This window comes from Leguminivora glycinivorella, chromosome 3, assembly GCF_023078275.1.
Source record: "Leguminivora glycinivorella isolate SPB_JAAS2020 chromosome 3, LegGlyc_1.1, whole genome shotgun sequence".
Classification (NCBI taxonomy): domain Eukaryota; kingdom Metazoa; phylum Arthropoda; class Insecta; order Lepidoptera; family Tortricidae; genus Leguminivora; species Leguminivora glycinivorella.
Window position 1 is genome coordinate 22512328 of NC_062973.1, and position 26579 is coordinate 22538906.

The 26579-nt window shown below is 37.6% G+C and overlaps 2 protein-coding genes across 2 annotated transcripts in view; one reads left to right on the forward strand and one right to left on the reverse strand.

Moving 5' to 3' along the window:
* Positions 1 to 743: 743 nt before the first annotated feature.
* LOC125242542 (protein artichoke) overlaps positions 744 to 26579 on the reverse strand; it is an 82498-nt gene continuing 56662 nt past the window's right edge. Inside the window, exons 2-5 of the mRNA XM_048151295.1 lie at positions 7948 to 8161; positions 4440 to 7562; positions 2782 to 3074; positions 744 to 2485 (exon numbers count right to left, since the gene is read on the reverse strand). Coding sequence (XP_048007252.1) covers positions 1913 to 2485; positions 2782 to 3074; positions 4440 to 7562; positions 7948 to 8095 — 4137 coding nt within the window. The 5' untranslated portion in view covers positions 8096 to 8161 and the 3' untranslated portion in view covers positions 744 to 1912. The remainder of the gene's footprint in view (positions 2486 to 2781; positions 3075 to 4439; positions 7563 to 7947; positions 8162 to 26579) is intronic.
* On the forward strand, positions 19404 to 26329 carry LOC125242544. The gene is made up of 2 exons (XM_048151298.1): positions 19404 to 20416; positions 26193 to 26329. Exons 1-2 carry the CDS (start codon positions 19598 to 19600, stop codon positions 26283 to 26285), a joined length of 912 nt encoding a protein of 303 aa, XP_048007255.1. The 5' UTR covers positions 19404 to 19597; the 3' UTR covers positions 26286 to 26329.

A 26579-nucleotide genomic window follows, 5' to 3' on the forward strand; every position in this document is an offset into this window, starting at 1 on the left:
ATCTTCGTCGCAAAAGTTGACTTGTTCAATCAATTGAATCCAATTTCGCGTACCAACTCACTACATGTATACAGCAAAGGACAACATGTTACTCTGAATGCAGAGTACCTACTTGTATCGTCTCGGGTGAATTATTCATTTCATCCATTTAATTCAGTCTGTCGTCGTATCGGGGGTTTGGGGTATCTAACTCCTTATCGGAGAAAGCTTACCCAATGCCATTGATTTTCACTTGAAGCGATAAACAGGAAAAAAATGTCGTTAACAAATTCTTGGCAATATTTAATACTTATTGAAAGATAAATAAAATGTGCCAAATAATTATTACATTTAGGACCTCAAGTATAAAAGTAAAGTAATGCTCAGGTATCCACGGCTCAGTTGGTCACAGACAGGCAATCTTATCCAAATCTTGACTTTACCGCCTATATAGTATCGTTATCTAAGATTATCATTAATCCAAATCGAGCAGATAATATCATTGTGATTCTAAGGACCACTTGCACCAACGAAAATAGAGGGTTAACCCGATGGAATTTGATAGTTGACAGCCCTTCAAACAGCTCGATTTAAACTTTAAGATTTGTCTTTATGTGAAATGATCCTATTATGTAGTGTGACAGAAAAACGTTTCGGTTGTTTGCTACGGGGAATAAATGAATTGGCTTATTGGCCTCGCACCCCGGTGTTTATGAAAAGCTAGATAAATAAAAATACCCTAATGTTCAATGAAACTACCAAAATTACGAGTTTTATTTTATTAATACTACAGTCTTTTTACAAGTGTTAAACAGATTGTGGTGAATCAAAAACAGATTATAAAGTTGTGATTATTTTTGGTACAATGCTTTATATACCTATACAATGCACCTAATATCTTCGATTTATATACAGTTAACTAACTAATTATTCCGTTGTTACCTATTCCTTACTAATTTGAAACATTTTCACGTTTCTATGTAAATATTCGTTTACCAAATGGCACAGTATATTAACATTAATAATTTACAATGTATTATCTTATAATACAGTAACACCTACCGAATGGGTATAAACTATTAGATGATTATACACAATAATTTTACTCATTACAATATTTTTAACGACAAATAGTTACAAATAATCACAATCATTGGTATCAAAATCAATGAACAAAGGTACAACGTTTTGTAAAATAAAGCTAGAAAACGCGGTAACGATGTATACAGATAAATAAATTAATCGCGGTAAAGAAAATAAGGACATCTTCACAAATTTTAAATAAACACAAGAAGGCGGAGTTGTGAAAACAACTTCAGCATTCCTTGTTCTTTTGATGCCAAATACTCGTACTTTCATTTTGAGGGATCAAGCGACTGCCACCGTGAAAAATTACTCCAATGATTAGGCAGAATACACAGGCGGCATTTATGTCTGTGATGTAACAGCCTTTACGTTTCATATTTTCAAGAACACTGTGTCTGGCACCGTGACATTTGTACATATAAAGAGGTACATAATATACGTAGCTTATTGCTCAGGCATACACACGAGACGTGAGGTTCACGTAGGCAGATTACATATGTAACAAAGTCTCACTTTGCATCCTCCAAAAACTCTCTAACATGAGTTTTTATTACACTAGAGAAAACTAAATAGGTTCTGTTTGACAGACCAGGTTGCCGTCCTCGTGTTCTTTAATATAAAAGTTTTTCGATTATCACACATTCCGTTATTGATAGCCCCGAATCGTAATAATTCATTCGCGTCTGTCAAACTTCCCAGAAAAGTTTCAAAGACGATGAGGGTTATGAAAGGTTCCTACCTATCGTAAGTGAAGTGATACTCAGTCCTATTCATAGGGGAACCAAAATGAAAAAATCCCTTCAACTCATAAAGGGATACTCAAGTGTGTATGAAACTTTTATTATACTTATGTCTGCATTGCATGTTTGTTTTTATCTGTAATGATAGTATTAACATCCATGTCTGTAGTTTGTACTTCTACGCTTGGCGCAGAAAAATCATCGTATGATATATACTGCGGAGCTTGTTGCACTTCTACTTTAGCGATAACTGGACGTTTTTTCGTTTTTATATAACCTAAAGCCGACACTAACACCACAAACACAATGAATCCCATGCAACACCCCACCACTAAGCTAAGTCTTCTCGTTAGTATGTCAGCAATTCCCATGTAAGTGTTAGATAATGGACTATCCACAGCTGCGCCGAATATTTCTATTGTATTTACAGTGGTACATTTACTTATAAGAGAATCGTTCATAAACGGTCTGAGGTTATTGAATATCTGTTCATCATTGTACAAATTGGTACTTGAATTCTCTGGCAGAAGAGCAATCCTTGCGTCGGGCATGGAAGCATCGGAGAGCGTTGACGTCTCAAAGTTTCCGAAAGCAATGACGCAGACAGTGTAACGCGCGCCCGGGGTCAAGTGGTTCAGCCGTATGGACCTTTGTGTTGCATTCACTATTTTCCCGCGGATCTGCAACAAATAACGGCTAACGTAAACAAAGCGGTACAATTTTCAAGTTTTCATATTAGGCAGTTGAAAAATCTGTGCACATGAGCCGTAGCTGAAACGAAGATTTAAATGGATTCGCAGTAGCACCATAAATATTTTTTATGGACCATTGAAGTGATGCACAGCCTTTGTATTCAAATGTTTGTTGTAAAGGTTGCCGTGCGTATTTTATACAACTCGTTATCCGGCAAGTCGCTACGTTTAATTTATTCATGACGGTATTTAATGACGATTAGCGGTGTAGAAAAGATACTTACAACACTAGGATTTTGATCTCCAAAATAAGCCACTCTGTAGCCATTTAAGCCATTCTGGTATCGGCTTTGCCACGTAACGCTGACAGTGTATGTGGTAATGTCTTGTATAGCGACTCGTATTACAATGGGTAAGTCGCAAAGTTTTTGAGATGGTAGCTCGATAAAGCTGAGCCCGTGCAGTTCCTCGGGGTGTTCACACAGCAGGACGGTGCTGCCGGCCAAAATGATCTTATGATGGTCTTGCATCCACCTCCATAAGTCTTGAGATTCACAGTTACAAGTGAGTGGATTATCTGAAATAAAAACAGTCGAGATTAGTGTATGTAAGAAAACAAATGGGGTTCGTATTGACGAAAAATAATAGAAAGAGATGGCTACGATAGGATACTCAGCATCATTTGCAACTTGTCTACTTATAATGTCTATGCACTCTGAGATTATAAATTCGAACTTATACAACACATCTGGATTTAATTATTCACTACTATACTTCGTTTCTTTTAATTTAAGATTAGAATTATCTGTCAAACGGGTAAACAAAGAAGCAGTGGTCGTAGACCTTCCTTCTTCGATTTCGGCCGATACCACTGATTTCTTGGAACTTATGTACATAGTATTATAAGTTATAAGTTCCAAGAAATCAGTGGTATCGGCCGAAATCGAAGAAGAAAGGTCTACGACCACTGCTTCTTTGTTTACCCGTTTGACAGATAATTCTAATCTTAAAAGAAACGAAGTATAGAGGTCGCGTCGTTGTACATATACATGCATTGCGTTACGGTTAAGTTTACGAGTTGTTATTTTTATCAAAATAATATCTGGGCAACCGAGCTTCGCTCGGTTCTGTTTCGTATCCTTGACATGTGTCGCCATCTAGTTCAAAAATGAATAGTACCTACATCGAGCGAAAGAATTCTCAGCCTTAACAACACAACTACTCCACACGAGATGGCGCGCATTTCGCCACAAAAACTCAAATAGTGTATTTTTCTATTCGTTTTAGCCTTGACCTGTGTCGCCATCTAGTGTTTGCAATAAATAGTACTTACATCGACCGAAAGAATTCTGTCTTAACAGTACAACTACTGCACACGAGATGGCGCGCGAAGAAAAACGCATGAAAACTTGAAAATTCGCGTTTTCCGGGACCTAAGGATAAGTTAGACCGATTTTTCACCCCCAAAAACCCCCACATAACAAATTTCTGCGAAATCGTTAGAGCGGTTTCCGAGATCGTCAGTGTAAATAAATATATATAGCAATAAATAAATAAATAAATATACAAGAATTGCTCGTTTAAAAGTATAAGATTTGCATTCAGTTAACCTGAAACGTGTGTATATACGTTCGAATCAAACCATACTCGTATAAGCTAAATTAGGTCCACGTCCCATTATTCAATTTGGCAGAAATTTCACGTACATATAATGTTAGTCGAATGATAAAGCAATATTAAACCATCAAGACGATCTTTTGAGACAGACTGTGACCATGGGAATAAGGTCGTAACCTAATTGTATTTGGGTTGTTACAATGACCTAAAGTCAGGGATAAAAGCTTCTATCAAAATTATAAAAAATGTTTTTTCATAACTCTAAAAGCAACAATTACTATAAGTCTATACCTAATTGTGAAAGAAATATATGTATTATGCTTACCATTAAAAGAAATGGTTTTGACCTGCGTTTCTAGAGACAAAAGCATATTCATTCGTATTACTTCGAAGTAGTTGCGGCTCAAGTCGATGTGCGTTATTTTATTCAAATGGCGGAAGGCATCTGGCGATATTGCTGCTAACCAATTTCCACTTAAATATAGCTCTGTGAGGCTCTGCAATCCCCGAAATATGTCCTTATTTATTCGATTAATGTGGTTCGACGACAGATCCAATCTTTGCAAACTATGTAGGTCCGCTGTAAATTCTTCGAGGTCCCGAATGGCGTTTCGGGATAAATTTAATAATCGTACCGAATATAATCCCTGCAGTCGCTCTCTTGGGATGTTGTCTAACTTATTCTGGCTCAGATCTAGGACATTTAAGTTATGCAGTTTAGCAAAAGCGCCAGGAGATAGTCGGTCTATTGAGTTTTCTACCAAGATCAACCTTTTGAGAGCTGGAAAATTTTCAAAATCTTTGCTGGTAATAATTGTCAAGTTGGTTTTTCTTACAATCAATTCTTCTAAAGCTGGATATTGCCGTGATGGATATGTTTGCAATAACTGCACTAAAGGGTTCGAAGACATATTTAACGTAGTGAGCGCTGGAAGAATGGCATCTGATAAACCGTTGCCAGGTATATGTTTGAAAAGATTATGTGATAAATCTATTTCTTTCAATCCTAACGAATGCTGGAAAAAATTCGCTGGAAGAACTGAAAGCATGTTATTGCTCAAATCTGCAGTCAACAAATTTTTCAAAGCTGGTGAACTGAAACCATTTAAAACTGATATTTTATTTTCGCACAAGCTAAGAGTTCTCAAGTTTTGCAAACCGATAAACTTATAGAAGTCAACACTACTCAGTTGATTCTGGCAAAGATCTAAGTGCTCGAGAGACGTGACGTTGAATAGAGCCACGTGAGGAAAGTCAGTGAAACTGTTGCCTCTAAGGTTTAATTCTTGTAAAATAGTCGTGTACGCGAATACATCTTTATGCAAGTCTTTAAGGCTGTTGAAAGCCAAGTTTATTCGTAAAAGGTTTTGGTTCTTAATGAAAGTTGCCGGAGGCAATTGGGATATGTTTGATAGTTCCAATGACAGCGCTTGTAACGAGGGTAAATGAGAAAAAGTTTTGTTTTCTAATAGCGAAAAGTTATTTCGGGATAAAATCAGGGACTTAAGGCCAGGTATCTGAACTTGAATGATATCCTCCCAAGTTAGCAGATTACTGTTCATTTCCAACTCACTCAAGTTCGGTAAAGTTTTGAGCGAGTCTGCTTCAATTATTGATATTGAGTTTTTATTAAGTCTGAGTTGTTTAATTGGGAGTGATGAAATGTCGAAATCTAAGACAATTATTTCGTTTTGGGATAAGTCAAGAACTCTTAATTTGGTTAAAAACTTAAAGGTATCTTTGGCCACCTGGTTAATATTATTACATTGTAAATACAGTTCTTCCAACGTAACAATTTTGAAAAATGTCTCGTTATTTAACTTAATTAGATTATTGTTACTTAAATCTAAGTATTTGAGTTTTTTTAGTTGAATAAATGTCTTATTTTCTATATGTACAATGCTGTTATTCTTCAAATACAATCTCTGGATATTTGACAAATCATTAAATAAATTAGCAGTTAATATTTTTATATTATTTTGGCTAAGCCACATTATTTGCACATTAACTTGGCCTCTCAGAGAGCTGTTTTTCAAAAGTGACAAATGGTTTACGCTTAGTTGTATCGACACTAAAGACGAGTTTCTATTTGGAAATATATCTCCGATAGTGGTCAGTCGATTACCTTGCAAATTGATGTGCTGGAGATTTTTCAAAGTGATAAACGCCTGCGAGTCTATATTTTTTATAACATTATTTTGTAAATGCAATTCTAAAAGTCCTGGTAAAGGACTGAATACGTTTCGCTTAATTTGCTCTAATTTATTATTCTGCAGCCGGATTTCTCTTAGTGTGACTAAACTATCGAATAGTAATTCGTCTAAATCGTTAATTTTATTATTATCTAAACTTAGAGTGACTAATTTGCTATTGAATTTAAAAATGTTACGAGGAAGTTTCCTTAAGTAATTTGTTCCCATATGTAATTGCGTTAAATTTTGAAGAGATGCGAAACAATCGTCGTCTAGTCGCTGTACAGCATTATGTTCCAAGTTTAGAACTGTTAAACCTAAAGCGTTGCTGAACGCATCGCTCGGTATTTCGAGAATATTATTTTCCGACAAAAATATTTCTGACAAATGATGAAGGTTTGCAAATACCCCTCTAATATAATGGAGATGGTTGTGACTCAAATCGACTGTGCGTATATTTTTATTCCTTTGAAATGTATTTTTTTCTATTTTCGTAATTTTATTTCGACTTAAATCAAGCGTTTCTAAATGTTCTAAAGAGTAAAATGCTTTTTCATCTATAACTTGAATCTGATTACTAAAAAAAGTTAATGTTCTTATATTAGGCATGGATCGAAACCAGTTGTTTTCTAATTTAGTAAACACATTAGAACTTAAATCTAAATTTAACAAACTTGATATAGTAAAATTATAGTCAATAGGGATTGAACTGATTTTATTCCAAGCTAGTCTTAAATTGTTCAGTTTGTTCAACTTCCCTAAAGTTTGCAAAGGAAAATAGTTCAGAAAATTTTCAGTAATATCCAGCTCAGTCAAACACTCTTCCAAGTTATGAAACGCAATCTGAGAAACATTTACTATTTTATTTCCTTTCAAACTAAGTTTCTTAAGTCTAAGCCCTTTGAATGCGTTTGCTTGTATATTTTCGATGTCGTTAAGCTGTAAATCTAGTGCTTGGATGCTGTGCAAGTCAAAGAACGACTCCTGTGGGATTCTGTTTAATTTACTCGAAACTATGCTGAGGGATTCTAATGAGTCGCTGAGTGGCACAAAAGCGTTAGAACTTATTTGATTTATGCCCGACTGTGAAATTTGTAAATTAATTATTTTTGTTTTCTGTGGGAATAAGTCTGCTTTTAGCTCGGTGGTGGTGCGCTCCAGGTCGTAAATGGACAGAGATTGGATAGTGCCTCTGATCTTCGATAATACGCTCTTAACGGCGCTGGGAGTTGCGCTGGGACACTCCAAAAATAGACCTGAAAGAAACCAAGACTTTCAAATTTGTTCAAGATACGAACACATTTGTGTTATTGAGATCTGACCCTTTAGCACAACTTGCCTTGTCGCGCGTGAGTCCATACATCATACGCGATTTCATGTATGGACTCGCGCGCGACAAGACAAGTTGTGCTAGAGGGTCTGATTCATCTTGAGAAACTTTTAAAAAGGACGCTCCTTTCAAATCAGTAAGCTATATTTTGAAGAGCTAGTTCACTTCAATAAAAAAAACTTAAACTGCGATAGTATTAAGTTTAACGAAGTTTAAGTTTATTTAACGAAGAAGACGAACACTTTTTAACAATAGGTATCTTACAAAGTGTTATTAAATTTCAAAAAGTTTTGCTAAAACTAATGACTCACCTTCTTTGAAGCTATAGCACGGACAAATCGGGTTCTCTGCTAGAGTAGGGCACATGGGTTGTTCTTCGCCTTGCAGTATCGGAATATGGATGATCATCAGAAACGCGTACAGTCCACATGTCGCGGAGAAGTGCGTATAAATAGCCATCCTGATTCGACGTCATGTCAATAACATCGTGCATTGGAACTTCCGTGTGCTTCGTCAAGTGCTTTGCTAAATGGACAAAATAAAAGCTTTGCATTAGCGTGGGCGTGAATTTAATGGGCATTTTATCCATATTTAGAAATCTAATATTACCACAAAAACCTTCAAATTTATTTTGAATATCCCAATTAAAAATGTAACATTATATAGTATTTCGACCCTTTTCAAATTTACAATAAGTAATGTGTGAATAAATTATACTTGTTGTATAAAATGATAGTCGTAATTGTATGTCATTGTGTATTTGAAAAAGAATACTTAGATATTATCAAAATGAAAATATTTGTTAGCAAATAATATTAATCACTTGTTATTGATAACTATTGTTATTGTGTAAACAGTCTACAAAGTTTATAAAGTCTCTGATCTGAGTTGACTTAAATAACTACTTAGTTGTTCTTCTCGTAATTTTTGTAACACTGGACGTTTTATTAAAATTAATATCTAGAAGTTTAATGAGATTCTGACACCACACTTTTGTAATAAATTATTATCGCTGCCCACTCAACTCATGCCCCGGGCCTGAAGATCTGAACATCCAGGACACTGGACTTAGTTTCCTGGGCTTCAGGGCTACAAGCACTCTGATTGCTTTTAATGTATAAATGTAAAAAAAGAAACGATAAAAATTACATATTTTTAAATTAAAAGAAAAATGGAAAAAATCACACATCCAACAGGCCTCCGAGCTCCGTGGCGCAGTTGGGAGCAGGATGGCTCCAGCAAAGCCAGAAGTCGCAGATTCGAGTCCTGGAGGTGTACATTTTTCCATTTTTCCTTTAATTTAAAAATATTTAATATCGCTCTTAGACGTGTCTGCATGATAAAAAACAAAAAAAATACCAGCTTTCCATTTTATTGGAATGGAATAGTACATTACGATACAAGTGCGTAAAAAATCCTTCTCGCACGAGTATCGTACGACGTTTTTCAGTACAGATGGCCATCCGAAGTTTCGACCTGACATATAATGAAACACTTCTCGCACTAGTGCGTAAAAAATGCACCATCTGTACTGAAAATGTAGTTTTAATTTAATAATGTTACCTATATCATTAACGCGGAAAACATTGAGTTATTTTGTGAATATAACCAACATAATCCCAATAATTCAAATATTGTTTGGTAAATATACAAAAATATAAAAGCATATCGTGCAGCAATGGGGATGGCGATAATTTAATAAAATATTGCTTAAATTAACGAATGCCTCCCGGCAACGGGCGCGTAAACAATTTTAAATTCATCCAATAAAGATTAGTAGCCGGCTGTATATCAATGGAACAATTTACATATAGAACAGCTTTTGGAGTTTGTGCTTAGGTTGAATAATGGTAAATAAACTTTTCATTATTTATTTGTTTGGCTGACGTTTGCTGGCAAAAGGAGGTGGAACTTTATGCAAACTGGTATTTATTTCTGTGTTTCTGTAAATTTTAGGTATCGGCTTCCTCGAACAGTAAAATAATATAGGGTGCATTGGGGTGATTTTGAATCACAGAAATGCTCGGGTAATTTTGAAATGGGAATCTTGATATGATGGAAATAATGGGGATTTTGACGTGACTTTTGAAATCACCCCAATATACCCTACATACACATAGCCATTAAATAAAAGCCCCAGATCACATGTTTGCTAGACCTCGGCTCCGCTTCAATCATCCGATATAACATGCATTAATAACAACAAATAAAAATTACTGATGTTTTAAATTTGATTTTTGATTTGATTTTGACATTGTATTTAATTACAAGCGCTGGTGACCTAGCGGTAAGAGCGATTCGAACCCCGGCTCGTACCAATGAGTTTTTCGGAACTTATGTGCGAAATGTCATTTGATATTTGCCAGTCGCTTTTCGGTGAAGGAAAACATCGTGAGGAAACCGCACTAATTCCAATAAAGCCAAGTTACCCTTCGGGTTGGAAGGTCAGATGGCAGTCGCTTTCGTAAAACTAGTGCCTACGCCAAATTTTGGGATTCGTTGTCAAAGCGGACCCCAGGTTCCCATGAGCCGTGGCAAATGCCGGGATAACGCAAGGAGGATGATGATTTAATTAAAACGATAGGTACTATTTTTTGAGGTTCTTCCAACAAAATAAAATGTCCAGCAAGCTTATCAATATACTCTTGAGTGTTTATTTCAATAAGGAAACCATCTCTTGAGGGCACTTAAAACAACATAGTACTTATATAAAAACATGAAAGCTTAACTTTTCCGAACAAAACCCCGGATCTTTTCAAGGAAAATATATCAGTATCAAACAGCGATACTGTTGCCCTCTTGAACTTAAATATTTCATGCTCTGTCATTAAACAGATAATTAATTGCATGTCTGACATACGTAGTATACTACCTACTAAATCAGAAGGTCAAAAAAAAGAGTTTTTGATGGCTGGCACCCTACTTTTTCAGACGAAAGGGGATGGGCTCGAGATTCACCTTTTCATACGAACGTCCTCTATATTGTCCTCCTTCGAATCGAATAGTATACTCCTAGATTTTCTTTAAGTTTTTCATTAATATATTAAAAGTGAAGGATAATTTTTTTACAGCATTTTTTCTGATTTTTACAAACCTAAAAATCAAATTTTTAACAATATCAATATCCAGGGAGCAAAATGACGATTCTATACGGAGAATCGACCGTCTCTTTTTCCCTTATGTCGTTTTAAAATCACCAACCAGCGATCTGAATTATTATAACAGCTAACAGGAGTTGGTAAAAGTCGTTTATCACGCGATTATTCCGAAATCACAATATAATTACGCTAATGCCCGCAGCATAGCCGGCTATACGTCATTATTAATGTCGTCTAATTAAATTTTAGTGGCCGTATTTCGGGAAATGCAATTTCCATTTATTTTTTGACCGACTTCAAAAAGGAAGGATTCTTTATTTCATTGTTTTATTGCTTGTACGTTTATCACTTACACAATACCGTTTTCTTTCAATCATTTAATTACTAATATAGTAGTGTTTACACCTTTAAATTTGCCTAACACTGTTGAGAATAGTACCTATATAATATATGTATACATTTATACACCATGTTTCCATTATGGAACCATGAGTACTCTAGGAACTTAGCTTGGCATCGACTTCAAACCTAACAATTTCTGGCTACATGCATACATAAAATGGGATAATAAATTATTTCATTCTGTTGAAGTAGATATGTATTGCGTTTTTATCGGAATAAACGACGTATGTCATTTGTCAAAATAACCGGGCTTATCGAGATAGGTTTACGCAAAGTTTATGGACCCTTTCCAGAGTTTAAGAGCGACAAACAAGAAAAAGTAAACAGTTCGACACAACTTAAAAGTTACGGACGGTTGACTGTTACGAATCTACTTCAAGTTTATGTATTTTATTTTAAGGTTTTATTCGGATAGCGACAGCAGTGGCCTGTATCACAACATTCACAACAGTGACAATTTGTCGCTCCGACGGTCCACCTCGCCATTCATTGCCTGTTCAACAAAGAAATATTGACGATGAGTAACAACGTTACTTATCAAACCAGAAATAGGCACAGAAATAATTTTGAATACAAAAAAGTCTAAAGCTGTGTATTCTCTGAAAATGCTATAAATATACATTATGAATATTCTCCCCTTTATATTTTTGTAAACAGTTGTTGATGTTTATAAATTCGTCTATTAAAGTAACCTGGCGTTTATTACATAAATACGGATGCAAGGAAGATTTATGAACTTGTAAACTGTAAATCTAACAAAACAAACAAGTTATATTTATAAAAAATGTGATATGTAAAATTTTGGTATCATCATGGATCGCATTCGTTTCTTCTCAACGTCTTAAATTTGTCCCATTATGCTTCCGCCACCTAACAAATAAGCCGAGGTAAGAGAAAGACAAATAACTCATAGGATCAAAGACAAGAAAAATACTGACGAAAGTGATGACTGATGAAAGGGGGACGAAAGTAGAATGAGAAGAATTAAGGAACTCAACAAAAAAAACTAAAGAAACGGTTTAAGACGATACCAAAATGTAGGTGAGTTTTTTTTAAATAAGATAAGTAACCTGATGATAAGTTTTATGCCTGAAGATTCCATGCTAAGCGGTTAGAAGACTTTTAAAGACTCGCTCTCCGCTTCTCCAGAGTATAAGATCGATTCAGTAATCATTCTTCTAACAAATTTTGCGCCGCGCGGTTTTGTCCTTGAGTAGCGCTCAGCGCGAGCGAGGTGCATATGCATAGAGTACATGCGGGACCGGATGATGCCGGTCGCGTCAGTACGCTCCGCGCTGCTTGGCGCTGCCAAGGTCGCGCGCGGCGCGTGCGAGAGAGCTAAATACCGATTGCGGGAAATAACTACTGAGTCGTCCTTATACTGTGGCTTCTCGTTTCTCGCTTATCGTCGGCGGCCAGTGGGACAGCTGCCATAAACTTATAAAAATTGATGTCCTTGATTTCTTATTGGATTATTATGCAGCAATACGAACGGTATTAACCACTTTTCTTTGACATTAAAGTAACAAATAGGTTTACTCAGAATACCGAGACATTTATTCCGAGATTGGAAAACTTTGCCAACTTAAGTTCGTTAGTGATGAATGATTCGAAATCGTTTGGCTTCTCTTGCTTGGCTAGTTAGCTTCTTTTAAATTCTTTTAATGCATTTAAATAAAGTTTATATATTGTTTAGGTACTTACCAGTGGCGGCGCGTGAATATATTTGGAAGGCAACACAGAGCAAAAAATTAAAACCGGCCAAGAGCGTGTCGGGCCACGCTCAGTGTAGGGTTCCGTAGTTTTCCGTATTTTTCTCAAAAACTACTGAACCTATCAAGTTCAAAACAATCTTCCTAGAAAGTCTTTTAAAGTTATACTTTTATGATTTTTTTCATATTTTTTAAACATATGGTTCAAAAGTTAGAGGGGTGGGGGGACTGGGGGGGGGCGCACATTTTTTCCTTTAGGAGCGATTATTTCCGAAAATATTAATATTATCAAAAAACGATCTTAGTAAACCCTTATTCATTTTTAAATACCTATCCAACAATATATCACACGTTGGGGTTGGAATGAAAAAAAATATCAGCCCCCACTTTACATGTAGGGGGGGTACCCTAATAAAACATTTTTTTCCATTTTTTATTTTTGCACTTTGTTGGCGTGATTGATATACATATTGGTATCAAATTTCAGCTTTCTAGTGCTAACGGTTACTGAGATTATCCGCGGACGGACGGACGGACGGACAGACAGACATGGCGAAACTATAAGGGTTCCTAGTTGACTACGGAACCCTAAAAACCGCAACCTACCTTAATATTAGGTACCATAGGCGCCCATCCAAGTGCATTTATCATACAGTCCGCTATGAAAGCGCTTAAAAAAGCCATCTCTCCGCCGCTTATAACTTATATTTAACTCTGGACGATCACGGCCTCGCGTGACAATACATTATTTTCTTTATTTCAAATGTTTGCGTCGAAAAACGTGTTGATTCATTTAGTAAGTAATCTATTACATATACAACAGTCAAAATGAATTAACGCTGACATTACTAAACAAACCAAAGAAAGTCCTAACTATCTCTTAAAAACAGGTAGTATCTAACCTTGAAACTCTGGCTTGCACTGTCACTAAAACACGACACCGAAACACTCCAAATCATTTAAATTTCACTGATATATTGCACGTAATGAGCAAGTTAATAAACAAACTGAGAGAATAACACAAAACATTTGAAAGCACACGAAACCTCGGTAACAAGCGGGACGCAAGTGTTGCAGTGATATTATTCCATTTTCACCCACGAATTTAAAAACCTTTTCATACAAAGTATATCGGATGAAGAAACGTTCATTATCACATTACTAAACTTAAATTAAATAAGATTCTCGGTTTTTTAATAGAAACTATCAATATTTAAAGGCTTTTATTTAAAATAAATATATGTGCGATAACAAAACACAATAAAATTTTACCCATTAATACATTTATAATTTTAGTATGGCAATATTTAGCATGCAATTATTACACTGTGATATCAATCTTATTTGTTTCACTCGAAGCTTTAAATTCAAATGAACAAGTGCGAGCCATCGAATGTTGTGCGCTTGGCTGTTATGTGTTCGCAAATGGCCGTCACCCTTCTCTTTCATCTCAATCCTGCTATGAGTAGAGTAAAAGAGATAGTTGCGCCCAAATTACGTACATAGGAGTTCGCGATAGGCAAACACTCACACGCGCGGACTTTGTGAATGTGTATGTGCGTGTTTTCAAATATAAACCTTATAACGCATTGTTTACGGTTTTTATTCAAATGTATAACTCGATAAGAAGCCGAGTTGCTTTGGAGTTTAGTTGAGCGGGCTGTCTTTATCAGCGTGTGCGTGATTTTTGTATCTGTGCGGAGTGACCATGAATGAATATGAAAGCTTAGGCATAAGTAGCTTCACTTCGCGTTCGCGCGCCCGATAATTTTAGGTACATATTTGAATTTAAGCAAATGGTGGTATTATTTGTGAGGCAATACGTAATGTTTTAATTATAAGTATGTTTTTTTTATTTCAATGGTGGTTTGTAACTTTGGTATTTGTTGCGGAACATCTAGGGCAACTCGGTGGGAATTGGATTGTATGAGCGCGCCGCCACTGGTACTTACAAATATTAAATTTTATTCTACAAAAACGTTGTTCATTAAGTAGTTGATACAACGCCGTCTGTAAATACAGTTAAGTATATACCTCTGTCATTGATTATTAAATGTGTGCTCATGTACATATATTTCTGAATGTATGCAATAAATTGATATTTTTTTTCATTCCAATTTGTATTGTATTTGCATTGAAATACATTGCACGTATGTTTAAAAAATATGAAAAAAATCAAAAGTAGAACTTTATAAAGACTTTCTTTCAGATACACGGAAAACTCGTTTTTTATCTATGGAAATTTTTCTTGAAATAAAATCGTACAAATTTGTTCAAAGGTCTGAAATTAGCCTAATTAACTTCCACATGTTGATAAAACACATCTTCAACACATTTACCCAAACAGATTTCTTCATTTTGTAAGAACGCCTTTTATTCAAATTGCTTAGCTTACAACCCAATCTTAATTAGTACCTTCGCCTTTTCATTCAGCGTACCTTTTAGTCGCCTTTTCATTCGGATGTCGGCGATATCCCATACATTACAGGCGCCATCTTGGACGAAATTTCCGACACGATATCGGATCGGATAATGTGAAAACGGCCTTATGCTCTCTTTGCCTTAACGGTCTGATCCTATTAACACTTCAGCGTTTGTAGAACCAGCGTAAATGTACCCTCCAGATCTGTGACTGTCAAATATAGTTAGAGACCAAGCGTATACTGGATATCAAAGGTAAAAGTTCTGGAGTAGTAAAAGTCTTGGCACACTAGCGGGCATGGAATTGAAGGCCATTGAAATTGGGAAAGAGTGAAACACATAAATATGCAAATATGCGTGATTGTTAGAACGGATGGAACAAATTATAACATGTAAGACGCGTCTACATGGTAACACACTGAGTAGGTCAATACATATTTGACGACCGGTCTGGCTCAGTCGGTAGTGAGCCTGCCTGCAATCCCGGTAAGGGCATTAGGATAGGGCGGTAGGATATTTGTGCCTGAGTCATGGATGTTTTCTATGTATATAAGTAAGTACCTATATATTTATCTATTTAAGTATGTATATCGTCGCTTAGCACCCATAGTACAAGCTCTGCTTAGTTTGGAGCTAAGTTGGTCTGTGTAAGGTGTCCCCAATATTTATTATTATTTATTTATTATTTTATTTCGGCAAAATAATTTTGTCACGGAATTATCCCACCAAAAACATACCTGTTTATAAAAAACCGCCTTCAAAAAAAAGCGTGTTACAAAACACGGAGAAACTAAAAAGCCAAAAATAATAAACCTTCGAATTCAGATTTCTTATCGGATTGCAATAATCTAAACATCCAAATTATAAACAAATCAATTATTTTTGTAGTCGGTACCAGACCTGTTCGTCGCCTTGCTATTTCCTGTTTGCCCTACCCAACCATACGCAGGCTGGTCCCGACTCCAAAAATAATTGATTTGTTTATAATTTGGATGTTTAGATTATTGCAATCCGATAAGAAATCTGAATTCGAAGGTTTATTATTTTTGGCTTTTTAGTTTCTCCGTATTTTGTAACACGCTTTTTTTTGAAGGCGGTTTTATTTTTTGTTAAAAAGTTAATTTATTTGTTGATTTTTAGTGGTTCCTAGTGATATTATATGTATCAGTCCGAATATATGTACAATAGTGAAAGAATTGTCCTTTAACTCCTAACCATTGAGGAGTTGACCTTCCATCATCAGCTCAGCCACATAAAATTATTACCATCAGGCGCAAATACTGGTGCACCTTTGAAAAATACACAAAAAACATTACATGTGCCTATAACATTTGAAGAGTTCCCTCGATTTCTCCAAGATCCCATCATCAGACCACGACTTGGTGCCAATGGGACCATCTCGGGGTTATACCCGTTCGATCAAAAAAAAAATTTTGAAAATCGGTCTACGATTCTCGGAGATATCGAGTAACATACATACAAAAAAAAAAAAAAAAACATTCAGTCGAATTGAGAACCTCCTCCTTTTTTGAAGTCGGTTAAAAAAGGGGGCCAAGTTTCTATCGGCTAATTGCTCGCCTAAAAAGGGTTGAAATCCAATCCAATGCCAAGTTTAAGTAGATGCAACTTAAAGTATGGTATAGTTGTGAAAATACGTAGGTACCTACTCGTACTTGATTTAAAATATCAGAAGCCGTAAGCTGTAGCTGTAAGCCATTCAGTATTCCATAAAGTTTTCATTTTCAACGCCGTTTGGAAATAAATTGGCAAGAACATTCATAAATTAATTTCAAATAAGAACCGAATTCAAAATATGCATCGTTGCTGACTGTGCTGGGAAAATAATTGAGATCAAGTGGCACTTTGGATGTTATTGAAGTCCAGGGTTTGATTGAATAGTTTTTACAGTTTAGTCTTTGTGCTTCTCTAAAACATATATTTAGCTTAAGTTGACAAATAGTCGTGTTGTTTTAAATTAATAATACCTATTGCCTCTTTATTGAAACTTATTCTCCTAGGCGAGAAAAACAGGATTTGTTAATTTTTTCATGTTTCTCACGGCTCATCTACATCGTGCATTATAATTTTGTAATTCCATACGGTAAGCCGGCGCCCCTGATCCCCTCTAACTTCTCTTGTACACAATAATAATAGGCTAGTTTCCTATACTTAAAATAAAATATTTTATGCAGTGCACGAAATAAAGCACCACCTAATTAGAAGAAAAATATGGACAATAATTATGTTTAAACTTAATTTATATTTAATAAGTCAAAGAGAAAGATATAAAGTAAATGAATTGACCGTGACGTCACTCCTCAGTGTGTTATAGTAATTTCATATTAGCAAATCGTTTTGACAGTTCATAAAAAGAAGCTGATTTGACTAGTAGGAAACTAGCCTATTAAATAGTTACTAATTTATCAATATGTTCAAATTTCCCTTATTCGAGCAGTTTCAATAAGAGTGAGAGGCACCCGGACCCGAAGGACTTATCAGGACCTTCGAATGTGAAGACGGAGCAGGGATCCTGTACCAAACAAGGATTTCGAAGAAACGGCCTTAGCGAAAATAAGTGATTTTCATCTTTTAATAATCAATCGACTATTGCCACTCCTGTTAATTCAACGTTCCAGACTACGTGCTTGTTTTTGTAGTTGTCAGTATTTATTTATATTTCATTTTATTATTCATTAAAATTTGATACTACTATCAATATGTTTACTTGCTTTACTGTGACTTATACATTTTGCTGCTCGCAGCCAGTTATAACTCTTTACTACACGTGTAAGTAAAACAGGCTCTTAATTTGAAGAAAAATTGCTTTAAAAAAATTCATGCTCCACATGATCCTCAAATCATGCAGTTAGCGGTCATAATAAATAGTGTATGTATTGTCAACTTGTCCAGAGCCATCCGTATGGTTGATTTATCCAATTACTTCAAAATACAGGCTTTGCAAAAGTGTTCATGTTCCTCGAAACTATTCTAGAGGTATACTTAATTAATATTTCCATACGGTAAGCTGGTACACCGTCATGTGATATCGACTATTATGCTATTAACGCCCCTGATCCCGTCTACTTGCTCCTGTACACAATGATAATTTGATAATTACTAATTTAGCAAAATGTTTACTTGCTTTACCGTATACCATGACCTTTAGGTATATCTTATATCATATATTATGTACCTACATATCTTGCAGTTCGCAGTCTCAAGTAAACGTCTGACAAATTTAATATTGGCTCTTTATCCAAACAAATACTCCGGCACGTTTGATAAAACTCACTAGTGTGAAGCTCGTATGTCGCGTTGGTGCGTCCTTTTCACACCTTCTCTAATTGTGAAAGAGACGTACCGATATCATAAGCTATATCACAAATAGTGTGCAAAGCTGCAGGTTTCAACGATCGTTTAATGCTGGCCCTCAAATCATGCAGCTCATTATAACTCTTAGATAAATAGTACCTATACTATCAAGAACCATCTATTATGTGTAGACTTTATCCAATGACCTCAATATAAAAACAGACTGTGATTTTTTTCTGTTCCTCATAATAATTCTACATCTCCATACGGTAAGCTGGCACGTCATGTGATATCGGCTATTATGTTATTAACGCCCCCGATCCCTCTAACCGCTCCATTTATATAATGTGACGCAAAAAGGACGCTGAGGGAAACCAGGTTAATACTGTGATAAGAGAATAGTGAATATATATAATATATATATATTATCTTACTGAATTAGGTAACTAGACGTATTGATAGAACGTTGGGAAACAGATGTACTCGTATTTTATTTATGACTAGCTTTTGCCCGCGGCTTCGCTCGCGTTACGAAGAGACAAAAAGTAGTAGTCTTTTTAGATGTCACTCTCCATCCCTTCAACTATCTCCACTTAAAAAATCACGTCAATTCGTCGCCCCGTTTTGCCGTGAAAGACGGACAAACAAACAGACACACACACTTTCCCATTTATAATATTAGTAAGTAAGTATAGATCAGATATACAGTGTGTTACCTGTGTGAAACACACCTAATTATTAAGTCCTAGCGTGTAAAAACTGCTTAAACAGATTTCGCCTCCTGCGTGTGGCAACATTGAACTCTCTCTCTCTGAACGCCGCTCTGTGGCATAACACACAAAAATGTAAGATCGTCATTATAAAATATTTTAATACAAAATTTAATTAAACATAAAGGTTTATTATTCCGAAACCTTTACATTGGTGCCGAAATCCGAAAATACTTCAGTTTTATAATTCCACGGGCTACGCCGGCTACAGCTTTGGGACTACGTGCGCGTTGCGCACACGCCATCATGGCGACCGAAGCAATTAAAAAACTCGTCGCGTCGAGGGCTCAGTGCAAGGCGTCGCTGACCAAACTAGAAAAATTCATTCAGCAGGATAGTCGTGTCTTCACTTCAGAGAACCTGCAGACAAGGAAGGCGTCACTCATCACAGCGTTTGAAAGGTACCAAGACATATGCGTGCAATTATCGGTCATGAGCACGGAGCACGCGATCGCAGAGGACGCCGAGGACGAAACAGAAGAGCGTTACTATAACATCTTGGCCGCCTTCGAAAGCGCAATTACCACAATTGATGGTAAACCGAGAGTGCATGCGCATGCATCAGAGGGTTCTTGGAAAACTGCACACCTGCCAAACCTAGACATACCTACATTTGATGGCCGTGATATATCGGCTTACAAGCCGTTTGTAGAGATGTTTGAGGCTGTAGTTCACAATGATGCGAGACTGTCCGCGGTGCAAAAGTTGTGTTTTTTGAAGAAATATCTGAAAGGAGAGCCACTTCACCTCATTGACACGCTGCCAATAGTAGGAGCTTCCTACCCAGCGGCTGTGGAGCTTCTAAAAAAGCGCTATGACAATGCAGCGCTTATTGTCAACGGACATGTGAACACGCTGTTGGACTTACCATCGCTACATCGAGGTACTGCGCTGCAGCTGCGAGACATGGTGGCGAAGGTTCGCCAGCACCTCACCGCGCTACAAAATCTGGAGCAACCTGTAACATCATGGGACAGCCTGCTCTCCTGCATCCTGCTAAGGAAATTGGATTCCTTCACTGTGAGACTCTACCACACGGAGAGGGACAACAGCGAGCAACACACTGTAAGTAGTTTACTTAACTTTTTGGAAAAAAGAGCAGCTGTGTTGGAAGCGAGCCCCTCCAGTAGTGAAAGTGCTAGTGTAAAAAGTAGGGTGTCGGTTCATACAGTGTCGGCTTCGCCTGCCCCGGCAGCTTCTGCGGTAACCATCACCACAGAAAAATGTATTGTATGTAGTGAACAACACAGGCTTTACAAATGTCCAAAATTTAATGCTATGACAGTCAGCAACAGAGTGGACCTTGTCAACAAAAACAATTTATGCAAGATATGCCTTGGGGCGCATTTAAAAAAATGTAGATACACTTTTAAATGTGCAGAATGTAATTCCAGGGCTCACAATACATTAATTCATGAAAGGTCCAAACCAAAACTTTTTTTTTTTGCGGTGGGTAGGCAAATAAACAACACAGCTCTATTGTGTGCTCTATATTTAAATTAATTTAAAAATAAATCTTGAAGTCTACAGTAAAAAATTAAACTTACATGCAATAATTAACACCTTGCTGCCACCCACAGTTACTCTCAACTCTTTTTTCACTTTGTGCACAAAATATTTAATAAGCTTCAAAGGTCAACTTTCTGGGGTTCACTTATCTAAACAGCAAGCTCAAGATGGATAACATTCAGAAGCTTCACAACCATATGGACGAGCTGGAAAAGTTGGTCTCTTCGAAGATGGCATCATTTGAAAGCTCAATAGCCTCCCAAGGTACAAATCTCACTTCGGTTCCCGCTGACTATCAGTCCTTCAAGGATTTTGTTTGGAAAGCTATAGAGAGCTTAAAACTACAGATGAGCATTGTGTTAGCAACTCTGGAGGAGCTGGAAACCAGGTCACGCTCGAGCATCCTGCTTCTTCACGGTGTCAAGGAGACAGAAAACGAGGATGTGTCCCAGATAGCCGCTACTGCGTTTAAAGGTCTGCAGGTTCAGGATGTTCAGGTGGACTCCTTTGTAGCCTGTCATCGCCTTGGTAGAGCCCGCAAATCCAAGCCAAGACCCATTTTGGTCAAGTTTTCTTGTCAGCGGGCCAGGGATGCTGTATGGGCTGCAAAGAGGAAGTTGAAAGGTTCCGGCAAGACACTCTCCGAATTTCTAACAGCGTCCCGGCATGCAGTGTTTCTAGAAGCTAGACGGGTCTTCGGAATTCAGGACAGCTGGACAAACGACGGCAAGGTAGTGGTGCAGTGCCATGATGGTTCCAGGCACAGAATCACTTCACTCGAGGAGCTTAAGTCGCTGCCCTCTCCGCCTGATGCTGTAGGAGATACTGCTGAGCAGCGTCCTTCTACGTCGGAGAGTGACGCCAGCGAGGCACCCGCTGCAGCTGCCAAGACATCGAAGCAGGCGCAGGTGAAGCCAGTCGAGTCTAAGCGGGCACGTAACCCTAGGAAGACCCATGCTGTTTAAGGCTCTTGATAACGGTTTGCTATCTTTTGTCGGTATAATAGCTTCTCCTTAATCAATTTTTCTCAAGTACCTTCATTGTTGTATAGTATTTTTTTTTATTTCCTTGTCGCTACCACTCAGTCAAATTTTTAAGTAGCTTAAATATGTCACTGTCACTTCATCTGTCAAAATTGACATTGCGTTTCGTTTCTGCTTGACGGAGGTGTATTTTTCTATGGAGGTCCATTTTTGTGTAAATTACTTTTGTTTTAAATTCTTATCTCCCGGTGTTTTGTATTATTAGTAATAATTTTACGTGTCTTATGTAACTACTGGCGAGCAAATGAGGTTGTATTTTGATCTCAAGATTTTAGTTAGCTAGTTTTAGGTTTTGCATACACATTAAGAGCATATTTTATTATTTATTATAGTATATACCTATATATATTTTGTGTTTATATATATTTTGTGTTTGTTTATATACTGTAGTATCATATTATATTCGAACCATTTATGTCAGACTTGTTTAACGTAAGCCTTGAGAGTGAATTCTTCTCCCTGTCATCTTCTAGTCATTATGACTCCTTGAGTGATGCCTCAGACTTGCCTAATTTGGGCGACCGATTGCAGTGCACCTTTGCTAATTCAAAAAAATGTTTTAATGTGGTACATATAAATGCGCAAAGCATACCTGCTCATTACCCGGACCTTCTTGCCTCTTTTTCCTCCTGCAATGTTGATGCTATACTTATCTCCGAAAGCTGGCTGAAGCCGTCGCTTCCTTCTGTCCTATACCCTTTGCCCGGATATCGATTGATACGCAATGACAGGACCGGTCCTGGGGACGGTGAGTCGGGTGCGGTACGGGGCGGTGGTGTGGCCGTGTACCTGAAAAGTGACTTGAGTTGCCAAGTGGTTGCGCAGTCACCTACGGTCTACACGAACTCGGCCGAGTATCTCTTTCTGGAGGTCTCCTTGCATCGTTCCAGGGTTCTCCTAGGTGTCTTCTACAGTCCCTCGTGTCACATTAATTATTTTGACACCCTAGAGAGAACCTTGGAGGATCTAAGTCTGCAGTTCGACCATCGTATAATAATGGGGGATTTTAATACCTGTCTCATCAAAAATGATTCCCGTGCCCTTAAACTGCAGTCGGTAGCTACTTCGCTAGACCTTGACATCTTGCCTCTCGCCCCTACTCACTTCCCTCATAACGGCCCTCCATCACTCTTAGATCTAATTTTAACTTCCTCTGCCGATTTAGTAGATTCTCATGGACAGTTTAATGCTGCTGGCTTCTCGCGTCACGATCTAATTTATGCGTCCTTTAAAATTCGGCCTCCCAAACAAAGGCATAAGATTGTATTGCGTCGGGACCTACGTAGCATCAATTTGCAAGCGCTATACGATGACATGGACAAGGCTGATTGGCATAAGATCCGTGGTCTGGCTGACGTTGATCTGAAGTTAAGGACTTTTAATGACAAATTGCTTGCGATTTTCGATAAACATGCTCCACTGAAGCCGATGCGGGTGAGGCATTTTCCAGCACCGTGGCTTACACCTGATATCAAGTCACTTATGGCCAGGAGGGACAAAGCGCGAGTCAGATTTAGAGCGGATCCTACAGTGCAGAACCATCATAGCTATATTAATTTGCGGAACCGCTGCAACAAATCTTGTAGAGACGCTAGGCGCCGTTACATTCATAAGTCTATTGATAACTGCCCCCCGTTCAAGTTATGGAAGTTTCTGAAGTCACTTGGGCTGGGCAAAGTTCCTCATCGTTCCACGGGCTCTCTAGATCTAGATCTCATGAATCAGCACTTTAGCACATCTCCGGTGACTTTAGATCCTCTCGTCAAACAAGCAACTCTATCCTCTCTTGATAATGCTCCTAGACCTGTCCCTGACTCTTCTTCTTTTACTCTTGTCAGTATCTCTCCACATGAGGTTATTTCATTGTTAAAAAATGTTAAGACGAGGGCTGTCGGTGAGGACCATCTTAGCCTGGATATGCTTATGCTCGTGGCGGATTCAATCGCTCCAATTCTATCAGAAATCATTAACTTTTCCTTTACTTCCGGTACATTCCCTGTTATGTGGAAATTAGCTCACGTCATACCCCTTCCTAAAATTTCTAATCCCACGTCACCTTCCCAATACCGTCCCATATCCATCCTCCCAGTGTTATCGAAAATTGTCGAACATTTTGTTAATAACCACCTTCTCTCATATTTCCACAGGCATGAGTTGTTGAATCGCTTTCAGTCGGGTTTCCGTCCCGGGCATAGTACTGTCACGGCTCTGGTGAAGGTTACCGATGACATTCGTCTTAATATTGAAAATAAAAAGCTTACGCTTCTCGTACTTTTGGACTTCAGTAGTGCTTTTAATACAGTAGATTTTGATATCCTTCTTCATATTCTTCGTACTTTTAATGTGTCACAGACGGCTTTATCTTGGTTCCGTAACTACCTCTTTGGGAGACGCCAGCGTGTCAGGGTCGACGACAAGATTTCGGATTGGTGTGATCTGTCTGCTGGTGTTCCCCAGGGAGGGATACTCTCTCCTCTCCTATTCTCAATTTTTATTAATGGCATTACTGAATCCTTAAAGTGTTGTTTTCATCTCTACGCGGATGATTTGCAAATTTACGCGTCGGCCAGCATGGACGAGTTTCCTCATCTTGTCAATAAAATCAACAGCGACCTTGAGTCAATACGTCTCTGGGCTCACAAGTTTGGGTTGAAAGTGAATGCGTTGAAGTCGCAGGCGATTGTCATCGGTGGCCCTCACTTTGTGTCCAAACTGTCGGAAATGGTGGTACCCAACGTAATTTTTGATGGAACAATTATCCCATTTTCCGCTACAGTGAAAAACTTGGGTATCACCATAGATCAAACTTTGTCCTGGTCAGCCCACGTCGCTGATGTTAGCAATAAAGTGTTTGCGTCTCTCCACTCGCTGAGGCGTTTACAAAATTTTCTTCCACTTCAAACAAAAATAACACTTTCTTCGTCATTGTTGCTTCCTTTGTTAGATTACGGTGATATCGCTTTTCTGGACCTTAGTGAGGAGTTGCTTGACAAACTCGAGCGGTTGCAAAACTTGTGTATCCGTTACATCTATGGTTTGCGTAAGTTTGATCGCGTATCCCAGTTCCGATCTCAGCTTGGCTGGCTGCCGATTCGCCGTCGTCGAGACGTGCATGTCCTGTCACTGCTTTTTAATGTCTTATTTAATCCGTCTTCGCCACGCTACCTTTCCGAAAGATTTAGTTACTTGGCTGCTGGCAGTAATCACCGTTTGCGATCTAGCGCCAATCTTGCTCTTGCAATTCCACCCAATAAGACGCGGACATACAGAAAATCCTTTTCTGTCTATGCCGCTAAATTGTGGAATGAGATACCGGTGTCCGTGAGGCAATCCCAATCTGTAGCAGCACTCAAGAATAACCTTAAAAAACTATGGCTTTCCGACACTTAATTTTTTTTTTATCGGATTGTTTTTTTTTTTTTCTTTTCTCTCTTTTTCTTTTTCTTTAATTTTTATCTAATTTTTTTTTTTTTATTGTCGTCTTGCTTTGTGGTTCGAATTAATATCCATATACTTTTTGGTCTAAGTACCTATATAAATATATATTTTATGAGTATTTGTTTATTTATTATTATTATATTATTATATATGTATATATTGGTGTATTAATGTAATTGTATATGTATATATTTGTTACCATGTGTATACAAAATTTGCATTTAATTATTTTAGTGGTTGTACATTTTTGAATTCGTCACTCATCGTTAATTCGCTTCTACTCATTTCCTCAAAGGTTGACTGGAAGAGATCCCATTAAGGAATAAGTCCGCCTACATTGTATATTACTGACTCTGTAACTGTGTCTCTTTTGTTTCCTTTATGTACAATAAAGCTTATACATACATACATACATACAAAAGTTGACGAGGAGACGGGCCAGAGCAAATCAGGTACTGTCAATTTACACATTAGTCAAAAAAATAATACAAGGGTGCTATTACCTACTGTCAAGGTATTAGTTTCAGATGCACACAACAATAAACGTCTTGTTAGGGCCCTCTTAGATTGTGCCGCACAGAACAGTTTTTGTACAGCGGAGCTAGCTAACAAGTTAGGCTTACCGCAATATGATGATCCACTCAACATTAACATGCTTATGGACAAGAGTGGTGAGGTTAACAAAGGCATCAAGCTGACCGTCCATTCCAGGGTTCAGGATTATAAGATTGATGTAGAATGCTCCATAGTATCCAAAATAACCTCACCGCAACCTCAGCAAGTCATAGATTTGAGCAAGCTCATTTTACCTAACGCTATTACCTTAGCTGATGATGAATTTAATATTCCAGGCGAAGTTCCCCTCCTTCTGGCTGCAGACATCTTCTGCAGAGTTATGCAAGACGGAAAGATTGAAGCAGGCCCTGAGGATCCAGTGCTGCTGAACACGCGTTTTGGGTACATCGTCTCGGGCAGAACAACTGTAAGTCCTTCATGCAATTATAATACAGTCGCTTTGCATACAGTGGTGAATCCTGATCTTGATTCTTGTGTAAAGCAATTTTGGGAAGCTGAGAAGGTCCCTGAAGTGTACCCTGAGAGCTTGCCCGAGCATCAATATAGCGAACAGGTTTTTCAGACACAACCTCATTAGTTGAGGATCGTTTTGAGGTTAGTTTCCCTTTAAAGGTTGATATTAGTGAAATAGATCCTTCCAATTCATTTGTGATTGCTTTGCA

What these genes read in the sequence shown, in the direction of transcription:
- LOC125242544 (XM_048151298.1), top strand. Translation starts at nt 19,598, where the DNA reads ATGGCGACCGAAGCAATTAAAAAACTCGTCGCGTCGAGGGCTCAGTGC. An exon ending in ACAACAGCGAGCAACACACT is followed by an intron (nt 20,417 to 26,192) that starts GTAAGTAGTTTA and finishes TTAATATTCCAG; the next exon opens with GCGAAGTTCCCCTCCTTCTG.